Consider the following 20,073-nt stretch of genomic DNA (forward strand, 5'->3'; position numbering starts at 1 on the left):
AGTACTACAGTCCAGTGTGTCTCAGTGCAGTTATACAGTACTACAGTCCAGTGTGTCTCACAGTGCAGTTATACAGTACTACAGTCCAGTGTGTCTCCAGCAGTGCAGTTATACAGTACTACAGTCCAGTGTGTCTCACAGTGCAGTTATACAGTACTACAGTCCAGTGTGTCTCACAGTGCAGTTATACAGTACTACAGTCCAGTGGGTCTCCAGCAGTGCAGTTATACAGTCCTACAGTCCAGTGTGTCTTAGTGCAGTTATACAGTACTACAGTCCAGTGTGTCTCACAGTGCAGTTATACAGTCCTACAGTCCAGTGTGTCTCACAGTGCAGTTATACAGTCCTACAGTCCAGTGTGTCTCACAGTGCAGTTATACAGTACTACAGTCCAGTGTGTCTCCAGCAGTGCAGTTATACAGTACTACAGTCCAGTGTGTCTCACAGTGCAGTTATACAGTACTACAGTGCAGTGTGTCTCACAGTGCAGTTATACAGTACTACAGTGCAGTGTGTCTCACAGTGCAGTTATACAGTACTACAGTCCAGTGGGTCTCCAGCAGTGCAGTTATACAGTACTACAGTCCAGTGTGTCTCCAGCAGTGCAGTTATACAGTACTACAGTCCAGTGTGTCTCACAGTGCAGTTATACAGTACTACAGTCCAGTGGGTCTCCAGCAGTGCAGTTATACAGTACTACAGTCCAGTGTGTCTCACAGTGCAGTTATACAGTCCTACAGTCCAGTGTGTCTCACAGTGCAGATATACAGTCCTACAGTCCAGTGTGTCTCACAGTGCAGTTATACAGTACTACAGTGCAGTGTGTCTCCAGCAGTGCAGTTATACAGTACTACAGTCCAGTGTGTCTCACAGTGCAGTTATACAGTACTACAGTGCAGTGTGTCTCCAGCAGTGCAGTTATACAGTACTACAGTCCAGTGGGTCTCACAGTGCAGTTATACAGTCCTACAGTCCAGTGTGTCTCCAGCAGTGCAGTTATACAGTCCTACAGTCCAGTGGGTCTCCAGCAGTGCAGTTATACAGTACTACAGTCCAGTGTGTCTCACAGTGCAGTTATACAGTACTACAGTCCAGTGGGTCTCACAGTGCAGTTATACAGTACTACAGTCCAGTGTGTCTCCAGCAGTGCAGTTATACAGTACTACAGTCCAGTGTGTCTCACAGTGCAGTTATACAGTACTACAGTCCAGTGGGTCTCCAGCAGTGCAGTTATACAGTACTACAGTCCAGTGTGTCTCACAGTGCAGTTATACAGTACTACAGTGCAGTGTGTCTCCAGCAGTGCAGTTATACAGTACTACAGTCCAGTGGGTCTCACAGTGCAGTTATACAGTACTACAGTCCAGTGTGTCTCACAGTACAGTTATACAGTACTACAGTCCAGTGTGTCTCCAGCAGTGCAGTTATACAGTACTACAGTCCAGTGGGTCTCACAGTGCAGTTATACAGTACTACAGTCCAGTGTGTCTCACAGTACAGTTATACAGTACTACAGTCCAGTGTGTCTCCAGCAGTGCAGTTATACAGTACTACAGTCCAGTGTGTCTCACAGTGCAGTTATACAGTACTACAGTCCAGTGTGTCTCACAGTACAGTTATACAGTACTACAGTCCAGTGTGTCTCCAGCAGTGCAGTTATACAGTACTACAGTCCAGTGTGTCTCACAGTGCAGTTATACAGTACTACAGTCCAGTGTGTCTCACAGTGCAGTTATACAGTACTACAGTCCAGTGTGTCTCCAGCAGTGCAGTTATACAGTCCTACAGTCCAGTGTGTCTCCAGCAGTGCAGTTATACAGTACTACAGTCCAGTGTGTCTCACAGTGCAGTTATACAGTACTACAGTCCAGTGGGTCTCCAGCAGTGCAGTTATACAGTACTACAGTCCAGTGTGTCTCACAGTGCAGTTATACAGTACTACAGTCCAGTGGGTCTCCAGCAGTGCAGTTATACAGTCCTACAGTCCAGTGGGTCTCCAGCAGTGCAGTTATACAGTCCTACAGTCCAGTGTGTCTCACGGTGCAGTTATACAGTACTACAGTCCAGTGTGTCTCCAGCAGTGCAGTTATACAGTACTACAGTCCAGTGTGTCTCACAGTGCAGTTATACAGTACTACAGTCCAGTGTGTCTCACAGTGCAGTTATACAGTACTACAGTGCAGTGTGTCTCCAGCAGTGCAGTTATACAGTACTACAGTCCAGTGGGTCTCACAGTGCAGTTATACAGTACTACAGTCCAGTGGGTCTCCAGCAGTGCAGTTATACAGTCCTACAGTCCAGTGTGTCTCACAGTGCAGTTATACAGTACTACAGTCCAGTGTGTCTCACAGTGCAGTTATACAGTACTACAGTGCAGTGTGTCTCCAGCAGTGCAGTTATACAGTACTACAGTCCAGTGTGTCTCCAGCAGTGCAGTTATACAGTACTACAGTCCAGTGTGTCTCACAGTGCAGTTATACAGTACTACAGTGCAGTGTGTCTCCAGCAGTGCAGTTATACAGTCCTACAGTCCAGTGTGTCTCACAGTGCAGTTATACAGTACTAGAGTCCAGTGGGTCTCGAGCAGTGCAGTTATACAGTCCTACAGTCCAGTGTGTCTCACAGTGCAGTTATACAGTACTACAGTCCAGTGGGTCTCACAGTGCAGTTATACAGTACTACAGTCCAGTGGGTCTCCAGCAGTGCAGTTATACAGTACTACAGTCCAGTGTGTCTCACAGTGCAGTTATACAGTCCTACAGTCCAGTGTGTCTCACAGTGCAGTTATACAGTACTACAGTCCAGTGGGTCTCCAGCAGTGCAGTTATACAGTACTACAGTGCAGTGTGTCTCCAGCAGTGCAGTTATACAGTACTACAGTCCAGTGTGTCTCACAGTGCAGTTATACAGTACTACAGTCCAGTGTGTCTCACAGTGCAGTTATACAGTACTACAGTCCAGTGGGTCTCACAGTGCAGTTATACAGTCCTACAGTCCAGTGTGTCTCCAGCAGTGCAGTTATACAGTCCTACAGTCCAGTGTGTCTCCAGCAGTGCAGTTATACAGTACTACAGTCCAGTGTGTCTCACAGTGCAGTTATACAGTACTACAGTGCAGTGTGTCTCACAGTGCAGTTATACAGTACTACAGTCCAGTGTGTCTCACAGTGCAGTTATACAGTACTACAGTGCAGTGTGTCTCACAGTGCAGTTATACAGTACTACAGTGCAGTGTGTCTCACAGTGCAGTTATACAGTACTACAGTCCAGTGTGTCTCACAGTGCAGTTATACAGTACTACAGTCCAGTGTGTCTCACAGTGCAGTTATACAGTACTACAGTCCAGTGGGTCTCCAGCAGTGCAGTTATACAGTACTACAGTCTAGTGGGTCTCACAGTGCAGTTATACAGTACTACAGTGCAGTGTGTCTCACAGGGCAGTTATACAGTACTACAGTCCAGTGGGTCTCCAGCAGTGCAGTTATACAGTACTACAGTCCAGTGGGTCTCCAGCAGTGCAGTTATACAGTACTACAGTCCAGTGGGTCTCCAGCAGTGCAGTTATACAGTCCTACAGTCCAGTGTGTCTCCAGCAGTGCAGTTATACAGTACTACAGTCCAGTGTGTCTCACAGTGCAGTTATACAGTCCTACAGTCCAGTGTGTCTCCAGCAGTGCAGTTATACAGTACTACAGTCCAGTGTGTCTCACAATGCAGTTATACAGTCCTACAGTCCAGTGTGTCTCACAGTGCAGTTATACAGTACTACAGTCCAGTGTGTCTCACAGTGCAGTTATACAGTACTACAGTCCAGTGGGTCTCCAGCAGTGCAGTTATACAGTACTACAGTCCAGTGTGTCTCCAGCAGTGCAGTTATACAGTCCTACAGTCCAGTGTGTCTCAGTGCAGTTATACAGTACTACAGTCCAGTGGGTCTCCAGCAGTGCAGTTATACAGTACTACAGTCCAGTGTGTCTCACAGTGCAGTTATACAGTACTACAGTCCAGTGTGTCTCCAGCAGTGCAGTTATACAGTACTACAGTCCAGTGTGTCTCACAGTGCAGTTATACAGTCCTACAGTCCAGTGTGTCTCCAGCAGTGCAGTTATACAGTACTACAGTCCAGTGGGTCTCCAGCAGTGCAGTTATACAGTACTACAGTCCAGTGGGTCTCCAGCAGTGCAGTTATACAGTCCTACAGTCCAGTGTGTCTCCAGCAGTGCAGTTATACAGTACTACAGTCCAGTGTGTCTCACAGTGCAGTTATACAGTCCTACAGTCCAGTGTGTCTCCAGCAGAGCAGTTATACAGTACTACAGTCCAGTGTGTCTCACAATGCAGTTATACAGTCCTACAGTCCAGTGTGTCTCACAGTGCAGTTATACAGTACTACAGTCCAGTGTGTCTCACAGTGCAGTTATACAGTACTACAGTCCAGTGGGTCTCCAGCAGTGCAGTTATACAGTACTACAGTCCAGTGTGTCTCCAGCAGTGCAGTTATACAGTCCTACAGTCCAGTGTGTCTCAGTGCAGTTATACAGTACTACAGTCCAGTGGGTCTCCAGCAGTGCAGTTATACAGTACTACAGTCCAGTGTGTCTCACAGTGCAGTTATACAGTACTACAGTCCAGTGTGTCTCCAGCAGTGCAGTTATACAGTACTACAGTCCAGTGTGTCTCACAGTGCAGTTATACAGTACTACAGTCCAGTGTGTCTCAGTGCAGTTATACAGTACTACAGTCCAGTGTGTCTCACAGTGCAGTTATACAGTACTACAGTCCAGTGGGTCTCCAGCAGTGCAGTTATACAGTACTAGAGTGCAGTGTGTCTCACAGTGCAGTTATACAGTACTACAGTCCAGTGTGTCTCACAGTGCAGTTATACAGTACTACAGTCCAGTGTGTCTCACAATGCAGTTATACAGTTCTACAGTCCAGTGGGTCTCCAGCAGTGCAGTTATACAGTACTACAGTCCAGTGGGTCTCCAGCAGTGCAGTTATACAGTCCTACAGTCCAGTGTGTCTCACAGTGCAGTTATACAGTACTACAGTCCAGTGTGTCTCACAGTGCAGTTATACAGTACTACAGTCCAGTGTGTCTCCAGCAGTGCAGTTATACAGTACTACAGTCCAGTGTGTCTCCAGCAGTGCAGTTATACAGTACTACAGTCCAGTGTGTCTCACAGTGCAGTTATACAGTACTACAGTCCAGTGTGTCTCCAGCAGTGCAGTTATACAGTACTACAGTCCAGTGGGTCTCACAGTGCAGTTATACAGTACTACAGTGCAGTGTGTCTCCAGCAGTGCAGTTATACAGTACTACAGTCCAGTGTGTCTCACAATGCAGTTATACAGTACTACAGTCCAGTGTGTCTCACAGTGCAGTTATACAGTACTACAGTGCAGTGTGTCTCCAGCAGTGCAGTTATACAGTACTACAGTCCAGTGTGTCTCACAGTGCAGTTATACAGTACTAGAGTCCAGTGGGTCTCCAGCAGTGCAGTTATACAGTACTACAGTCCAGTGGGTCTCCAGCAGTGCAGTTATACAGTACTACAGTGCAGTGTGTCTCCAGCAGTGCAGTTATACAGTACTACAGTCCAGTGTGTCTCACAGTGCAGTTATACAGTACTACAGTCCAGTGTGTCTCACAATGCAGTTATACAGTACTACAGTCCAGTGGGTCTCCAGCAGTGCAGTTATACAGTACTACAGTCCAGTGGGTCTCCAGCAGTGCAGTTATACAGTCCTACAGTCCAGTGTGTCTCACAGTGCAGTTATACAGTACTACAGTCCAGTGTGTCTCACAGTGCAGTTATACAGTACTACAGTCCAGTGTGTCTCCAGCAGTGCAGTTATACAGTACTACAGTCCAGTGTGTCTCCAGCAGTGCAGTTATACAGTACTACAGTCCAGTGTGTCTCACAGTGCAGTTATACAGTACTACAGTCCAGTGTGTCTCCAGCAGTGCAGTTATACAGTACTACAGTCCAGTGGGTCTCACAGTGCAGTTATACAGTACTACAGTGCAGTGTGTCTCCAGCAGTGCAGTTATACAGTACTACAGTCCAGTGTGTCTCACAGTGCAGTTATACAGTACTACAGTGCAGTGTGTCTCCAGCAGTGCAGTTATACAGTACTACAGTCCAGTGTGTCTCACAGTGCAGTTATACAGTACTAGAGTCCAGTGGGTCTCCAGCAGTGTAGTTATACAGTACTACAGTCCAGTGGGTCTCACAGTGCAGTTATACAGTACTACAGTGCAGTGTGTCTCCAGCAGTGCAGTTATACAGTACTACAGTCCAGTGTGTCTCACAATGCAGTTATACAGTACTACAGTCCAGTGTGTCTCACAGTGCAGTTATACAGTACTACAGTGCAGTGTGTCTCCAGCAGTGCAGTTATACAGTACTACAGTCCAGTGTGTCTCACAGTGCAGTTATACAGTACTAGAGTCCAGTGGGTCTCCAGCAGTGCAGTTATACAGTACTACAGTCCAGTGGGTCTCCAGCAGTGCAGTTATACAGTACTACAGTGCAGTGTGTCTCCAGCAGTGCAGTTATACAGTACTACAGTCCAGTGTGTCTCACAGTACAGTTATACAGTACTACAGTCCAGTGGGTCTCACAGTGCAGTTATACAGTACTACAGTGCAGTGTGTCTCCAGCAGTGCAGTTATACAGTCCTACAGTCCAGTGTGTCTCACAGTGCAGTTATACAGTCCTACAGTGCAGTGTGTCTCCAGCAGTGCAGTTATACAGTCCTACAGTCCAGTGTGTCTCACAGTGCAGTTATACAGTACTACAGTCCAGTGTGTCTCACAGTGCAGTTATACAGTACTACAGTCCAGTGTGTCTCCAGCAGTGCAGTTATACAGTACTACAGTCCAGTGTGTCTCACAGTGCAGTTATACAGTACTACAGTCCAGTGGGTCTCCAGGAGTGCAGTTATACAGTACTACAGTCCAGTGGGTCTCCAGCAGTGCAGTTATACAGTACTACAGTCCAGTGTGTCTCAGTGCAGTTATACAGTACTACAGTCCAGTGTGTCTCACAGTGCAGTTATACAGTACTACAGTCCAGTGTGTCTCACAGTGCAGTTATACAGTACTACAGTCCAGTGTGTCTCAGTGCAGTTATACAGTACTACAGTCCAGTGTGTCTCACAGTGCAGTTATACAGTACTACAGTCCAGTGTGTCTCAGTGCAGTTATACAGTACTACAGTCCAGTGTGTCTCACAGTGCAGTTATACAGTACTACAGTCCAGTGTGTCTCCAGCAGTGCAGTTATACAGTACTACAGTCCAGTGTGTCTCACAGTGCAGTTATACAGTACTACAGTCCAGTGTGTCTCACAGTGCAGTTATACAGTACTACAGTCCAGTGGGTCTCACAGTGCAGTTATACAGTACTACAGTCCAGTGTGTCTCACAGTGCACTTATACAGTACTACAGTCCAGTGTGTCTCACAGTGCAGTTATACAGTACTACAGTCCAGTGGGTCTCCAGCAGTGCAGTTATACAGTACTACAGTCCAGTGTGTCTCACAGTGCACTTATACAGTACTACAGTCCAGTGGGTCTCCAGGAGTGCAGTTATACAGTACTACAGTCCAGTGGGTCTCCAGCAGTGCAGTTATACAGTACTACAGTCCAGTGGGTCTCCAGCAGTGCAGTTATACAGTCCTACAGTCCAGTGTGTCTCCAGCAGTGCAGTTATACAGTACTACAGTCCAGTGTGTCTCACAGTGCAGTTATACAGTACTACAGTCCAGTGGGTCTCCAGCAGTGCAGTTATACAGTACTACAGTCCAGTGGGTCTCCAGCAGTAAGAACAGAGCTTACCTGCGTCCCTGCTGCGCAGGTACACCAGCCTGGCTGGCTCAGTGCTGAAGAGAGTGAGGGAGCCGTCAGTGTTGAGGGGGCGGGGCTGAGGACAGACGGGCAGAGAGACTGTTAGTGGGGACAGGTGGGCAGAGAGAGAGAGACACTGGAGAGCCCCTGGGCACTGGAAGGCTATTCTCACTTTCTGGACTGCGATGGTCTGGACCCACTCCATGCTCTTCACATCGAACACATGGATGCCGCTCTCACTGTACGCCAACAGGTAGGGGGCGCTGTAACCTGCAGTGAGACACAAGGGATGAGAGAGGTGAAGGGAGACGCTGTCAAAGCCACCCGTCTGCGAGCCCAGCAGTGCGAATCAGTGCGTCTGAGCCTGGAGCCAGGACTGAGCCTGTCAGTCAGCAAAGGGCTTTAACAACAGAGCAGAAGGCACCTCTTTACACCAAGGGTGGTGGGAGTGTGGAACCAGTAGCTACCCCCTGCTCCCGTGTTCTCACTCACAGCAGTGCGTCAGCAGGCTGGGCCACATCAGCTCCCTGTGCCGAGCGCGGCGCCCCCTGCAGTCCACGTACAGCCCCACGCTGGCGAAGCACAGCAGCAGCTCGTTCCGGGCGATCTCGACCGCGCACAGGGCGTCGGGGGCGGGGGGCTGGGGGAGGGGCAGCAGGGAGGGGTCCTCGGGGCTCAGCAGGGCCACAGGGGGGACCTCCTTGACCAGAGAGTACAGAGAGAACCCGGAGGGGTACCCCACACACAGCCGGTCCCCAAACACCCCCAGCCACTGCACGGGGGCCGGCGCCTGCACCTCGCAGAGCCTGGCGCAGCGCGGGGCTCCGGGGGCCAGCCGGTAGCACAGCACCTGGGCGACAGAGAGGGAGAAGCCGCGTCAGAGAGGCGTGGGGGCGGTCAGGGGCGCAGCGGCGGCGCTGTGGTGTCCAGGCACCTGTCTCTTGATGGCCACGCACAGGCAGGGCTGGGTGCCCTGAGCCAGGCTGCCCTGCGCCAGCACGGTGACCCCGCGGGTGTCGGGCAGCTTGGAGCCCCCGCAGTCCGGGTCCTTGAGCTCGTCCCACGTGAACAGCCTCACCGAGCGGCTCCGCCCACACAGCACGGCCACGCACTCAGCGCCGCCCACCACCTCCACCTGCACCACGCGTTTGCACTCGGCCAGCTGCACGATCTCTGAGAGGGGACAGGGGGGAGAGAACCAGAGAGCGACTGAACGAGAAGCGTGTCCACAGCAGCACGGGGAGACAGGGCGAGAGGAGCACTGAGCAACAGATCAGCGAGACAGGGCGGCGAGAGGAGCACTGAGCAACAGATGAGCGAGACAGGGCGGCGAGAGGAGCGCTGAGCAACAGATCAGCGAGACAGGGTGCCGAGAGGAGCGCTGAGCAACAGATAAGCGAGACAGGGCGGCGAGAGGAGCGCTGAGCAACAGATCAGCGAGACAGGGCGCCGAGAGGAGCGCCAAGCAACAGATCAGCGAGACAGGGCGGCGAAAGGAGCGCCGAGCAACAGATGAGCGAGACAGGGCGGCGAGAGGAGCGCCGAGCAACAGATCAGCGAGACAGGGCGGCGAGAGGAGCACCTGAGCAACAGATGAGCGAGACAGGGTGCCGAGAGGAGCGCTGAGCAACAGATAAGCGAGACAGGGCGGCGAGAGGAGCGCCAAGCAACAGATCAGCGAGACAGGGCGGCGAGAGGAGCGCCGAGCAACAGATCAGTGAGACAGGGCGGGGAAAGGAACGCCGAGCAACAGATCAGCGAGACAGGGCGGCAAGAGGAGTGCTGACCAAAAGATCAGCGAGACAGGGCGGCGAGGAGAGTGCTGAACAACAGATCAGCGAGACAGGGCGGCGAGGAGAGTGCTGAACAACAGATCAGCGAGACAGGGCGGCGAGGAGAGTGCTGAACAACAGATCAGAGACACAAGGCAGTGAGGAGAGCTCTGAGCAGCAGCACAGAGAGACAGTGCAGTGAGGAGAGAGAGACAGGCCAGTGCAAAGGGTGCAAAGAGAAAAGACGGTGGGATAGATCAGTCCGGGGTGTGTGAGGGTGCACTCACCATTGCTTGTGACGTCAATGACGTAGAGGGCTTCCTCTGTGCCCAGGGCGACGCGCCCACGATCTACAGACACAAGACAGGCTGCGTCAGCTCACGGCTCACCGGGATGTTCACACTGCCCCACTGTGCGATTTCACCGGAGACTCTGGGATCGTTCAGTGGGGGCAGACAGAGGGGTCCCCTGAGAGACTGATGTCACTGGGGCGTGTCTCACCAATGATGGCTGCCGACTGGGAGGAGCGGATGAAGGGGAGGGCGGAGTCGTAGGCCTCGCGGGGCAGGAGAACGCTGCGGGGAGGGAGGCGGTGCTTCTTGCCCAGGCCGTGCAGCTCCGTGAGGACCGCCTCCCACCGGGACTTCTCTGCCTCGCTCTCGGCCAATAGCAGCACGGCCTGGGTGGTGGGCGGAGCCGTCAGCTGGGAGGATGTGACCTGGCAGGAAGGGAGGGAGAGACAGAGACATCACGGCTCCTGCAGACCAGGCTCCTCTCTGGGGTGTCCAGTGGGGTCAGTGCTGGGGGTCACACTGCACTGAGGTGTTCAGTGGCGTCAGGGCTTGGGGTCACACTGCACTGGGGTGTCCAGTGGGGTCAGGGCTGGGGGTCACACTGCACTGGGGTGTCCAGTGGGGTCAGGGCTGGGGGTCACACTGCACTGAGGTGTCCAGTGGCATCAGGGCTGGGGGTCACACTGCACCGAGGGAATGTGAATTCATGAATGTGGGAAGCAGGCTCAGCTCTGTCTGGACTCACTCTGAAGATACAGGGAACGTCTCTCTTGTTGGCATGAATGACATCCGCCGCCAGGACAGAGCTCACCGAGAAGTTAGGATCCCTGCAAACAGCAAACTGTGGTTTACGATGGTAATACTACAATACACAGAACAGCAATACTAGAGTATAGTCCAATACAGCCCAGGGAGATCAGGGTAAAAGCACAGTCCAGTGCAGTAAAGCCCAGGGAGATCAGGGTAAAAGCACAGTACAGTGCAGTAGAGCCAAGTGAGATCAGGGTAAAAGCACAGTACAGGCTGTGCACAGGTGTGAGAAATACATGATATATATGACAGAAAGAGCAAGAATGTGGGAGAGGCTTGATGAAACACGACTGTACGAACACACTCCGGTAAACTGTCCCCTGACCTTATGTCAACGACCTGCAGCACCCCTGGGCTGGGGGGGAAGTCGAACAGGAAGAGCCTGAAGTCACTGACCGCAGCAAAGCAGCGCTGCCACCCCTTCCTGACGCCCGCAGGCCTGGGCACCTGGGGCAGAGAGACAGGCAGGCTGGCCGACTGGCACACGAGCACACAGGCAGGGTCACAGACTGGCAGACAGAACCCCAGACTGACTGGGAGACACAGACTCGCAGACTGGCAGACTCAGACACACAGACTCTCGCAGATTGGCAGACACACACACTGGCACACTGACTCACTGACTGGCAGACACACACTGACTCACAGACAGGTGCCCGGTGAAGGCCGTGCCGGTGCCCCGGACTGGGTCGACCCCCAGCGGTTTTGCGTTGGTGTCGGGACAGATGGTGGCGCTGTTGGCGCAGGTGACGTGACAGGCGTACCCACACGCTGCAGGGGGGAGAGACAGAGGGGTTAGCACCGCCCCAAGTGTGCCCGACCGCGCTGCCCCGAGCCCCCCAGACCCCCAGACCCTCACCGTCGCACTGCAGGCCCTGTCGCACCAGTCCCACCAGCAGGGAGGTGCAGCGGCTGCACTTCGTGGGGCAGGAGAAGGACTTCACCTTGAACTGGTGCGGAGTGGGCTGGACAGAGGGGGGCAGAGAGAGAGGGGGGCAGAGAGGGGCAGGGAAGGACAGAGCTGTCATTATTAAGGTCAGGAGCGCTGTAACGGGTTCAAACACAACTTTAGCGCTGGCCTCTTCTCAGGGCTCTGGGCTCCTGCGGCTCCCAGGCTCAGGCGCTGCTGCTCGCACCTTGGGCTCGCCCCCTGCTGGCCCGGAGGGGTACTGCGGGGGCCTCGCCGGGGACGTTGGCGGGGGGGAGGAGCGACTCCGGGTCTGAGAGAGACACAGCGGGGGTTATCGGGGCGACCGAGAGCGACGGAGAGCAGACACGGCGAGACGGGGGGGGTGTCGGGTCGCTGGGACTCACGTCTGCTTTAGCGCTGCCGGGCTCCTGGCGGGGGGCACCGTCAACACTCGCTCTCTGCAGCTGGGGCGGCGCACCGGAGAACCCCGAAAAACTGATGGAGTTATTCTGTGGAGACGGACATATACTGTACACCTGTACAGACACCCCTGGGGTACAGGCTCTCACTGTACACCTGTACAGACACCCCTGGGGTACAGAGTCTTAATGAGCACACTGTACAGACACCCCTGGGGTACAGGCTCTGACTGGACACCTGTACAGACACCCCTGGGGTACAGGCTCTGACTGGACACAGTGTATAGACACCCATGGGGTACAGACTCACCTCCACAGGAGAAAGAGGCATCAGTGTTACAATGGAATCTCTTCCTCTGAGATCTGGAGAGAAATCACAGCAGGAGCTCAGGGACAGACACACAGAGACAGGAGCTCAGGGACAGGAGCTCAGGGACAGACACACCGCACACAGGGACAGGAGCTGTGATTGACAGCCAGACCTGAAACGGGCAGCGATTTAATCTCCTTCTTCAGTCTCTCCACCTCTGCTCTCAGCTCCGTGTTCTGTTCCTCTACCTCCTGCAGCTTGCTGAGATAGACAGACCGAGAGAGAGACAGGGTGAGAGAGAGACAGACAGGGACAGGGTGAGAGAGAGACAAACAGGGACAGGGTGAGAGACAGGGTGAGAGAGGGACAGGGACAGGGTGAGAGAGAGACAAACAGGGACAGGGTGAGAGAGGGACAGGGACAGGGTGAGAGAGAAAGACAGGGTGAGAGACAGACGGACAGACAGTGTCAGACAGCAGGAGGGGCAGGTGACGGCAGGTCCTCACCCCTCTGTGCTGAGGCTGGCTGCCTTCAGCGTGCTCAGCTCCTGCTGCAGGCTCTGCTTGGCCCTCAGCTCGGCCTCCAGCGCCGACTGCAGCTCCAGCCTGGCTGACGCCTCCGTCTTCAGCAGCCTGCGCGCCTTCCACTGGCTGTCCTGAGAGAGGGGCTGAGCTGTGCTGGGCCGTACTGAGCTGTACCGGAATGTACTGGAGGAGTGGTGGTGCAGGTGTGCAGTGTTGCAGGTGTGCAGTGTGCAGTGTGCAGGGATGCAGGTGTGCAGTGTCACAGTGTCACAGTGTCACAGTCTGCAGGTGTGCAGTGTGCAGGGATGCAGGTGTGCAGTGTCACAGTGTCACAGTGTCACAGTGTCACAGTGTCACAGTCTGCAGGTGTGCAGTGTCGCAGGTGTGCAGTGTCGCAGTCTGCAGGTGTGCAGTGTGCAGTGTGCAGGGATGCAGGTGTGCAGTGTCACAGTGTCACAGTCTGCAGGTGTGCAGTGTGCAGTGTGCAGGGATGCAGGTGTGCAGTGTCACAGTGTCACAGTCTGCAGGTGTGCAGTGTGCAGTGTGCAGTGTGCAGTGTGCAGGGATGCAGGTGTGCAGTGTCACAGTGTCACAGTCTGCAGGTGTGCAGTGTCACAGTCTGCAGGTGTGCAGTGTGCAGTGTGCAGGGATGCAGGTGTGCAGTGTCACAGTGGCACAGTCTGCAGGTGTGCAGTGTCACAGTCTGCAGGTGTGCAGTGTGCAGTGTGCAGGGATGCAGGTGTGCAGTGTCACAGTCTGCAGGTGTGCAGTGTGCAGTGTGCAGGGATGCAGGTGTGCAGTGTCACAGTGGCACAGTGTCACAGTGTCACAGTCTGCAGGTGTGCAGTGTGCAGTGTGCAGTGTGCAGGGATGCAGGGATGCAGGGATGCAGGGATGCAGGGATGCAGGTGTGCAGTGTCACAGTGGCACAGTCTGCAGGTGTGCAGTGTCACAGTCTGCAGGTGTGCAGTGTGCAGTGTGCAGGGATGCAGGTGTGCAGTGTCACAGTGTCACAGTGTCACAGTGTCACAGTGTCACAGTCTGCAGGTGTGCAGTGTCACAGTCTGCAGGTGTGCAGTGTGCAGTGTGCAGGGATGCAGGTGTGCAGTGTCACAGTGGCACAGTCTGCAGGTGTGCAGTGTCACAGTGGCACAGTGTCACAGTCTGCAGGTGTGCAGTGTCGCAGGTGCACTGGGAGGTGTGGTACCTGTCGGGCTGTGGCGCGGTCAGACGCTTTGAGTCCCTCCATCTCCTCCGTGAGGCGCGTGGTGAGAGCCTGCAGGTACGTCCTGGACTCCTTCTCATCGTTGACCCTGAGGACACAGACAGCGTCCTCACTCCGACACTCAGACAGGCACGCGCTCCCTCTCTGTACCCCTCCCTCATTCCCCCTGTCTACCCCCTGTCCCCCTCTGTCTTCCCTTCTGTACCCCTCTCTCACCACTGCAGGATGTCAGTGATCTGGTCCTCCCAGTGGGACACAGACTGACTCCTCCCGCTCAGGGTCTTCAGCTCCTCCTCCTGCTGTCTGTTCGCCGCCCTGAGCTGCATCACCTCCTCCGTCAGCTAGAGGGCGACAGAGAGCCGGGGGAGGGGTGAGAGCCGGAGGGCCGGAGGTGGGGCCGGCGGGCGGGCAGGGGGTGTGGCTCCAGCTCACCTGCTCCAGCTCGGTGCCCAGCCTCCTGCCCTCCTCTCTCAGGGAGCTCTTCTCTCGCTCCGCCGCCCCCCTCAGCTCCGCCAGGGCCTCCTGGTCCTGCAGGCTGAGACACACACAGGCAGGGGCGCGGTCACACACCTCCCAGCTCTGCCCCTCTCCCACTGCCCCCCCCCCCCACCTCCGGCTCTCGCCAGCCCCGTACCTCCGGGCGCGAGCTGTCTCCAGCTTCTCCCGCAGCGCTGCCAGCTCGCTCTCCAGCGCCCCCTGCTGCTCCTCCCGCTCACGCAGCTGGCGCTGCCGGCTCTTGAGCTCCGCCTCCTGCTCCGCCCCCTTGCGCTCCAGCTCCGCCCGGAGGCGGGACAGCTCCTGCGTGGCCCCGCCCCCCGCATCAGCGGAGCCCTGGGCCAGACTGGGCCTCTTCTGTCAGCAGGACAGCGAGACGAACACAGACAGCGAGTAAGACCGGCAGTGCGGAGGGCCGGAGCCCTGACCATGCAGGGAAGAGGGGCAGGCCGGCAGACTCGCGGCTGTACCTTCAGGCCCTGCAGCTCCTCCTCCAGCTCCTTGCAGTACTGCTCTGTTCTCTCTCTCAGCTTCTTCTGCTGGCTGACCTCTGACAGGCTGCTCTCGCACTCCAGCTCCAGCTGGGCACAGACACACAGGCACGCTTAGACAGGCTCAGCCCAGCCCAGTGAGATCAGGGTAAAAGCACAGTAGAGCTCAGTAAAGCCCAGCAAAATAAAGGTAAAAGCACATTACAGCGCAGCAGAGTCCAGTGAGATCAGGGTAAAAGCACAGTAGAGCGCAGTAGAGCTCAGTGAGATCAGGGTAAAAGCACAGTACAGCGCAGTAGAGCCCAGTGAGATCAGGGTAAAAGCACAGTACAGCGCGTTAGAGGCCAGTGAGATCAGGGTGGGACGGGGGTGCCCTCCTGTCGTTAGTGGCCCGCCTGCCCGCTCGCTCGCTCGCTCACCTCCTTCCTGGCCCTCTCTGTGCGGCGCAGCTCCTGCCGCGCGGCCTCCAGCCGGGCCGACAGGGCCTCCATCTCCTCGTCGCGCTCGCGGAGCTGCCGGGCCAGGCGCTGCCGGTGGGCCCGGGCCTCAGCCTGCCTCTCCTCCGCCTCCTGCGCCTCGCGCTGGGCCAGCCGCTGCCTCGCCTGCACCTCCCGGAGCTCCGCCGCCTGGGACTGCAGCTTCGCCCGGGACTCCGTCAGCTCCTGGGGCATGGGCAGGGTGAGGGACAGCGCCCCCCGTCCCCCTGACTCCCCCCACTTCTGTCTCCTCTCCTCTTCCGTTCGGCTCCTGCCCTGCTCTCTGTCCCCATCCTCTGTGCCCCACCCACTCTGTATGTCTCCCCCCCTCCATCTGCCCCGCCCACTCTGTATGTCCCCTCCCCCTGCCCCGCCCATTCCACCTGCCCCCTCCCTCTGCCCCGCCCACACGGTCTGTCCCCCCTCCCTCTGCCCCCCAAATCCATCTGTCCCCTCCCCCCTTCCATTCCTCCCCCATCCCTCTCCCTCTCTCCCCCCCGTCTCCTCCTCCTCCCACTGTCTCCACCCCCTTTCCCCTCTGACCGTGCTGAGGGAGTCTCTGTCCTGCTGGACTGCGCGCAGCTGGGACTCCAGAGAGCGCAGCTGCTTGGCCTCGTCCTCACCGCGCCGCCTGGCTGCCTCACCGCCCTCCGCTGCTGCCTCTGGGAGGGAGAGAGCGGGAGAGAGGGAGGCGTGGGAATGTGGACGCCAGGCGGACTCGAGGACACTGACCTCACGCGGATGCAGTCAGGCGGTCAGCGCGTACCGGCCAGTCTCCTGCGCAGCTTGTCCACCTCCTCTCTCAGCCCCTGCAGCTCGGGTGCAGAGTCACTGCGTGGGACAGAGCAGGGCAGCATGGACTCTGGGACAGACAGACAGAGAGTTCAGGTACTGACACATCCCAGTGTCGTCCTACTCACAGGCACACACAGAGTCGCCCCGATATCCTCCCCACCCCTCTCACCCTGGGGTGCATCTGTCTTCACAGAGGGTCCCTCACTCCCTGCTGCCACCCTCAGGCAGCCCCGGTCCGACAGACAGCTGAGAACAGAGAGGCAGACAGAGAGGGAGAGTGAGAGAGGGGTGGTGATGCTGCAGCGGGCGGTGGTGAAGATGACAGGGGGGTGGTGATGCTGTAGCAGGCTGTGGTGAAGATGACAGGGGTGGTGATGCTGTAGCAGGCTGTGGTGAAGATGACAGAGGGGTGGTGATGCTGTAGATGACAGAGGGGTGGTGATGCTGTAGCAGGCTGTGGTGAAGATGACAGGGGGGTGGTGATGCTGTAGCAGGCTGTGGTGAAGATGACAGGGGGGTGGTGATGCTGTAGCAGGCTGTGGTGAAGATGACAGGGGTGGTGATGCTGTAGCAGGCTGTGGTGAAGATGACAGAGGGGTGGTGATGCTGTAGCAGGCTGTGGTAAAGATGAGAGAGGGGTGGTGATGCTGTAGCAGGCTGTGGTGAAGATGACAGAGGGGTGGTGATGCTGTAGCAGGCTGTGGTGAAGATGACAGAGGGGTGGTGATGCTGTAGATGACAGAGGGGTGGTGATGCTGCAGCAGGCTGTGGTGAAGATGACAGAGGGGTGGTGATGCTGTAGCAGGCTGTGGTGAAGATGACAGAGGGGTGGTGATGCTGTAGATGACAGAGGGGTGGTGATGCTGTAGCAGGCTGTGGTGAAGATGACAGAGGGGTGGTGATGCTGTAGCAGGCTGTGGTGAAGATGACAGAGGGGTGGTGATGCTGTAGCAGGCTGTGGTGAAGATGACAGAGGGGTGGTGATGCTGTAGCAGGCTGTGGTGAAGATGACAGAGGGGTGGTGATGCTGTAGCAGGCTGTGGTGAAGATGACAGGGGGGTGGTGATGCTGTAGCAGGCTGTGGTGAAGATGACAGAGGGGTGGTGATACTTTACCAGTTGGAGGTGAAGGTAAATCCCACGAAGGGCAGCTGATTCCCAGAAAAGGAGCTGTGGGAGGAGGGCGGGAGAGTCTCCTGGAACAGACAGATGGACAGAGGCTCAGACAGAGACAGACGGATGGACAGACAGACAGGCAAAGGCTCAGATGGAGTGCTGGGGTTACTGACTGGGTTCTTCAGAGACTCGTCGTCCACGTCAAAGTTTGAGGTGTCTGCTGGGCTGGTGACATCCGGGATGTGTGGGGGGGTGTTGGATCGGATGCGATCCCACTCAATCCCCTGGAAGAACGGGTGATCCCGGAAATCCTGGATACCGTTCTGGCCCAGACGGCTGTCATGGTCACAGATCAGCTGGCCAATCAGGTCTTTGGCCTCAGCGGACACGTCGGTGACATCAGAGGGGAACTTGAGATGCTCCTGGTGGAGGCAGGGGGGGCAGGCAATGTGGCCAAAGCAGAAACAGTTAATCCCACACATTTGTAGACTTTGATAAAAAATGAGATCTTATTATTAGGGAGGCTCACACACTGTCCCACAGGCTGGGACAGGAGATTACACACTGGGGTCCTCCACCTCTTCCTCCTCCACCCCTCCCTTGACCCTTCCCTCTCATCTCTCCCCTGTCTCTAACCCCCATCCCTCTCTAACCCCACCCTCTCTCTAGCCCCACCCTCTGTACTACTAACTCCTCCCATCTCTAACCCCACCCTCTCTCTAGCCCCACCCTCTGTACTACTAACTCCTTCCATCTCTAACCCCACCCTCTCTCTAGCCCCACCCTCTGTACTACTAACTCCTCCCATCTCTAACCCCACCCTCTCTAGCCCCACCCTATGTACTACTAACTCCTCCCATCTCTAACTCCACCCTCTCTCTAGCCCCACCCTCTGTACTACTAACTCCTTCCATCTCTAACCCCACCCTCTCTCTAGCCCCACCCTCTGTACTGCTAACTCATCCCATCTCTAACCCCACCCTCTCTCTAGCCCCACCCTCTGTACTGCTAACTCTTCCCATCTCTAACCCCACCCTCTCTCTAGCCCCACCCTCTGTACTACTAACTCCTCCCATCTCTAACCCCACCCCTCCTTTAGCCCCACCCTCTTTTGCTAACTCCTCCCATCTCTAGCTCCACCCCATTCATAGCCCCACCCTCTCTTGCTAACTCCTCGCATCTCTAATTCCACCCCTCTTTTTAGCCCCAACCATCTCTCTAGCCTCCTTCCCCTCTCCCTAAACTCTCCCCTCCCCCCTCCCTCTCTGGCGCCCCCTGACCCCTCACCTTGTGGTTCATGATCTTGCTGTAGGTCTCCAGCAGCGACTCGGCGTAGAAGGGCGTCTCCCCGAAGAGCAGCTCGTACATGCACACGCCCAGAGACCACCAGTCGCACTCCGTGCCATAGCGCCCCCTGCCGTCCTCCATCGCCTGCAGGATCTCAGGGGAGATGTAATCCGGGGTGCCCACGGCGACCGATGACTGCACCTGGGGGGGGTCCGGGGTTCACAGATCAGAGGTCAGGGGTGAAAGGTTAACAGAGGGCAGTCTCCCAGCTTAATTTACTCCCCCAAACTGTCTTGTGCCGTGATGATCAAAATCTTTATTAATTTGTTCTAACTTCAGAACATGAAAATCTCGCCCCCTGCTTCCTGAGCCCTTCTCCGATTCCCTAAATCCCCTGAAATCCCCCCCCACCCGGTCACTCACCTTCCCGTCGCTGCCCAGCCGCAGACAGGAGCCGAAGTCCGCCAGCCGGATGTGTCCGTTCATGTCGATCAGCACGTTGTCGGGCTTGATGTCCCTGAGGGGGGCAGTGCTGTGTTATTACGCGCGTCACTGGGCCACGATGCTGCTCCACTGCAGGACCAGGTCACGACAGGACAGGCCTCACCTGTGCACGTAGCCCCGCTGGTGCACGGAGTGGATCGCCAGAACCATCTCTGCCAGGTAGAACCGGGCCATCTCCTCCGGCAGGCGGTCCTCAAACTTACTGAGCAGAGTGAGGAGGTCTCCACCCACATAGTAATCCATCACTAGGTACTGAGAGAAGAGAGAGGAGCCCATCACTAGGTACCGAGAGAAGAGAGAGAGGAACTCGTCACTAGGTACCGAGAGAAGAGAGAGAGGAACTCGTCACTAGGTACTGAGAGAAGAGAGAGGAGCCCATCACTAGGTACTGAAGGGAGATGAAGAGGAGGAGGAGAGGAAAAGGGAAAGTCTGAGATGTTTAACGTCAGCGTCTGTGACCGATGAAAATGACAAAAACAAACATGAAAGAAATATCCCCGCCCCACCCTTCCTCTTCCTCCCCCTCACCAGGTACTTGTCGTCCTGGAAGGCGTAGTGCAGCGTCGTGATCCACTGGTTGTCCCCCTTCACCAGCACGTCCCTCTCCTCCCGAAAACACGCCGTCTGCGAGACAGAGACAGGGGTCATCGCGCTCCACCTTGCTCGCAGGCGCAGGGCGGCCCGAGCAGAGCGGAGAGGAAGACTCACGTCGGCACGCTTGATCATCTCCCACTTGTGCAGGATCTTCATCGCGAAGACACGCTCCGTGTCCTTCAGCTTGACAACGGCCACCTG

General features: G+C 55.6%; 1 protein-coding gene across 1 annotated transcript in view; it reads right to left on the minus strand.

Moving 5' to 3' along the window:
* The window catches only part of LOC148810756 (serine/threonine-protein kinase MRCK alpha-like), a 44,763-nt gene that overhangs the window by 20,171 nt on the left and 4,519 nt on the right, over nt 1-20,073 (minus strand). Inside the window, exons 4-34 of the mRNA XM_088908999.1 lie at nt 19,987-20,070; nt 19,807-19,902; nt 19,382-19,530; nt 19,198-19,291; nt 18,775-18,975; nt 17,661-17,909; nt 17,488-17,567; nt 16,542-16,618; nt 16,344-16,439; nt 16,121-16,239; nt 15,521-15,763; nt 15,081-15,191; nt 14,750-14,967; nt 14,548-14,650; nt 14,332-14,456; nt 14,098-14,203; nt 12,873-13,021; nt 12,539-12,627; nt 12,367-12,419; nt 12,042-12,146; nt 11,864-11,947; nt 11,587-11,692; nt 11,374-11,498; nt 11,053-11,174; nt 10,663-10,744; nt 10,126-10,342; nt 9,912-9,974; nt 8,787-9,025; nt 8,345-8,702; nt 8,025-8,122; nt 7,844-7,928 (exon numbers count right to left, since the gene is read on the minus strand). Coding sequence (XP_088765125.1) covers nt 7,844-7,928; nt 8,025-8,122; nt 8,345-8,702; nt 8,787-9,025; nt 9,912-9,974; nt 10,126-10,342; nt 10,663-10,744; nt 11,053-11,174; nt 11,374-11,498; nt 11,587-11,692; nt 11,864-11,947; nt 12,042-12,146; nt 12,367-12,419; nt 12,539-12,627; nt 12,873-13,021; nt 14,098-14,203; nt 14,332-14,456; nt 14,548-14,650; nt 14,750-14,967; nt 15,081-15,191; nt 15,521-15,763; nt 16,121-16,239; nt 16,344-16,439; nt 16,542-16,618; nt 17,488-17,567; nt 17,661-17,909; nt 18,775-18,975; nt 19,198-19,291; nt 19,382-19,530; nt 19,807-19,902; nt 19,987-20,070 — 4,126 coding nt within the window. The remainder of the gene's footprint in view (nt 1-7,843; nt 7,929-8,024; nt 8,123-8,344; nt 8,703-8,786; nt 9,026-9,911; nt 9,975-10,125; nt 10,343-10,662; nt 10,745-11,052; nt 11,175-11,373; nt 11,499-11,586; nt 11,693-11,863; nt 11,948-12,041; nt 12,147-12,366; nt 12,420-12,538; nt 12,628-12,872; nt 13,022-14,097; nt 14,204-14,331; nt 14,457-14,547; nt 14,651-14,749; nt 14,968-15,080; nt 15,192-15,520; nt 15,764-16,120; nt 16,240-16,343; nt 16,440-16,541; nt 16,619-17,487; nt 17,568-17,660; nt 17,910-18,774; nt 18,976-19,197; nt 19,292-19,381; nt 19,531-19,806; nt 19,903-19,986; nt 20,071-20,073) is intronic.

Source organism: Atractosteus spatula, assembly GCF_055471065.1.
Source record: "Atractosteus spatula isolate fAtrSpa1 chromosome 24 unlocalized genomic scaffold, fAtrSpa1.hap1 SUPER_24_unloc_1, whole genome shotgun sequence".
NCBI classification, from domain to species: Eukaryota; Metazoa; Chordata; class Actinopteri; order Semionotiformes; family Lepisosteidae; genus Atractosteus; species Atractosteus spatula.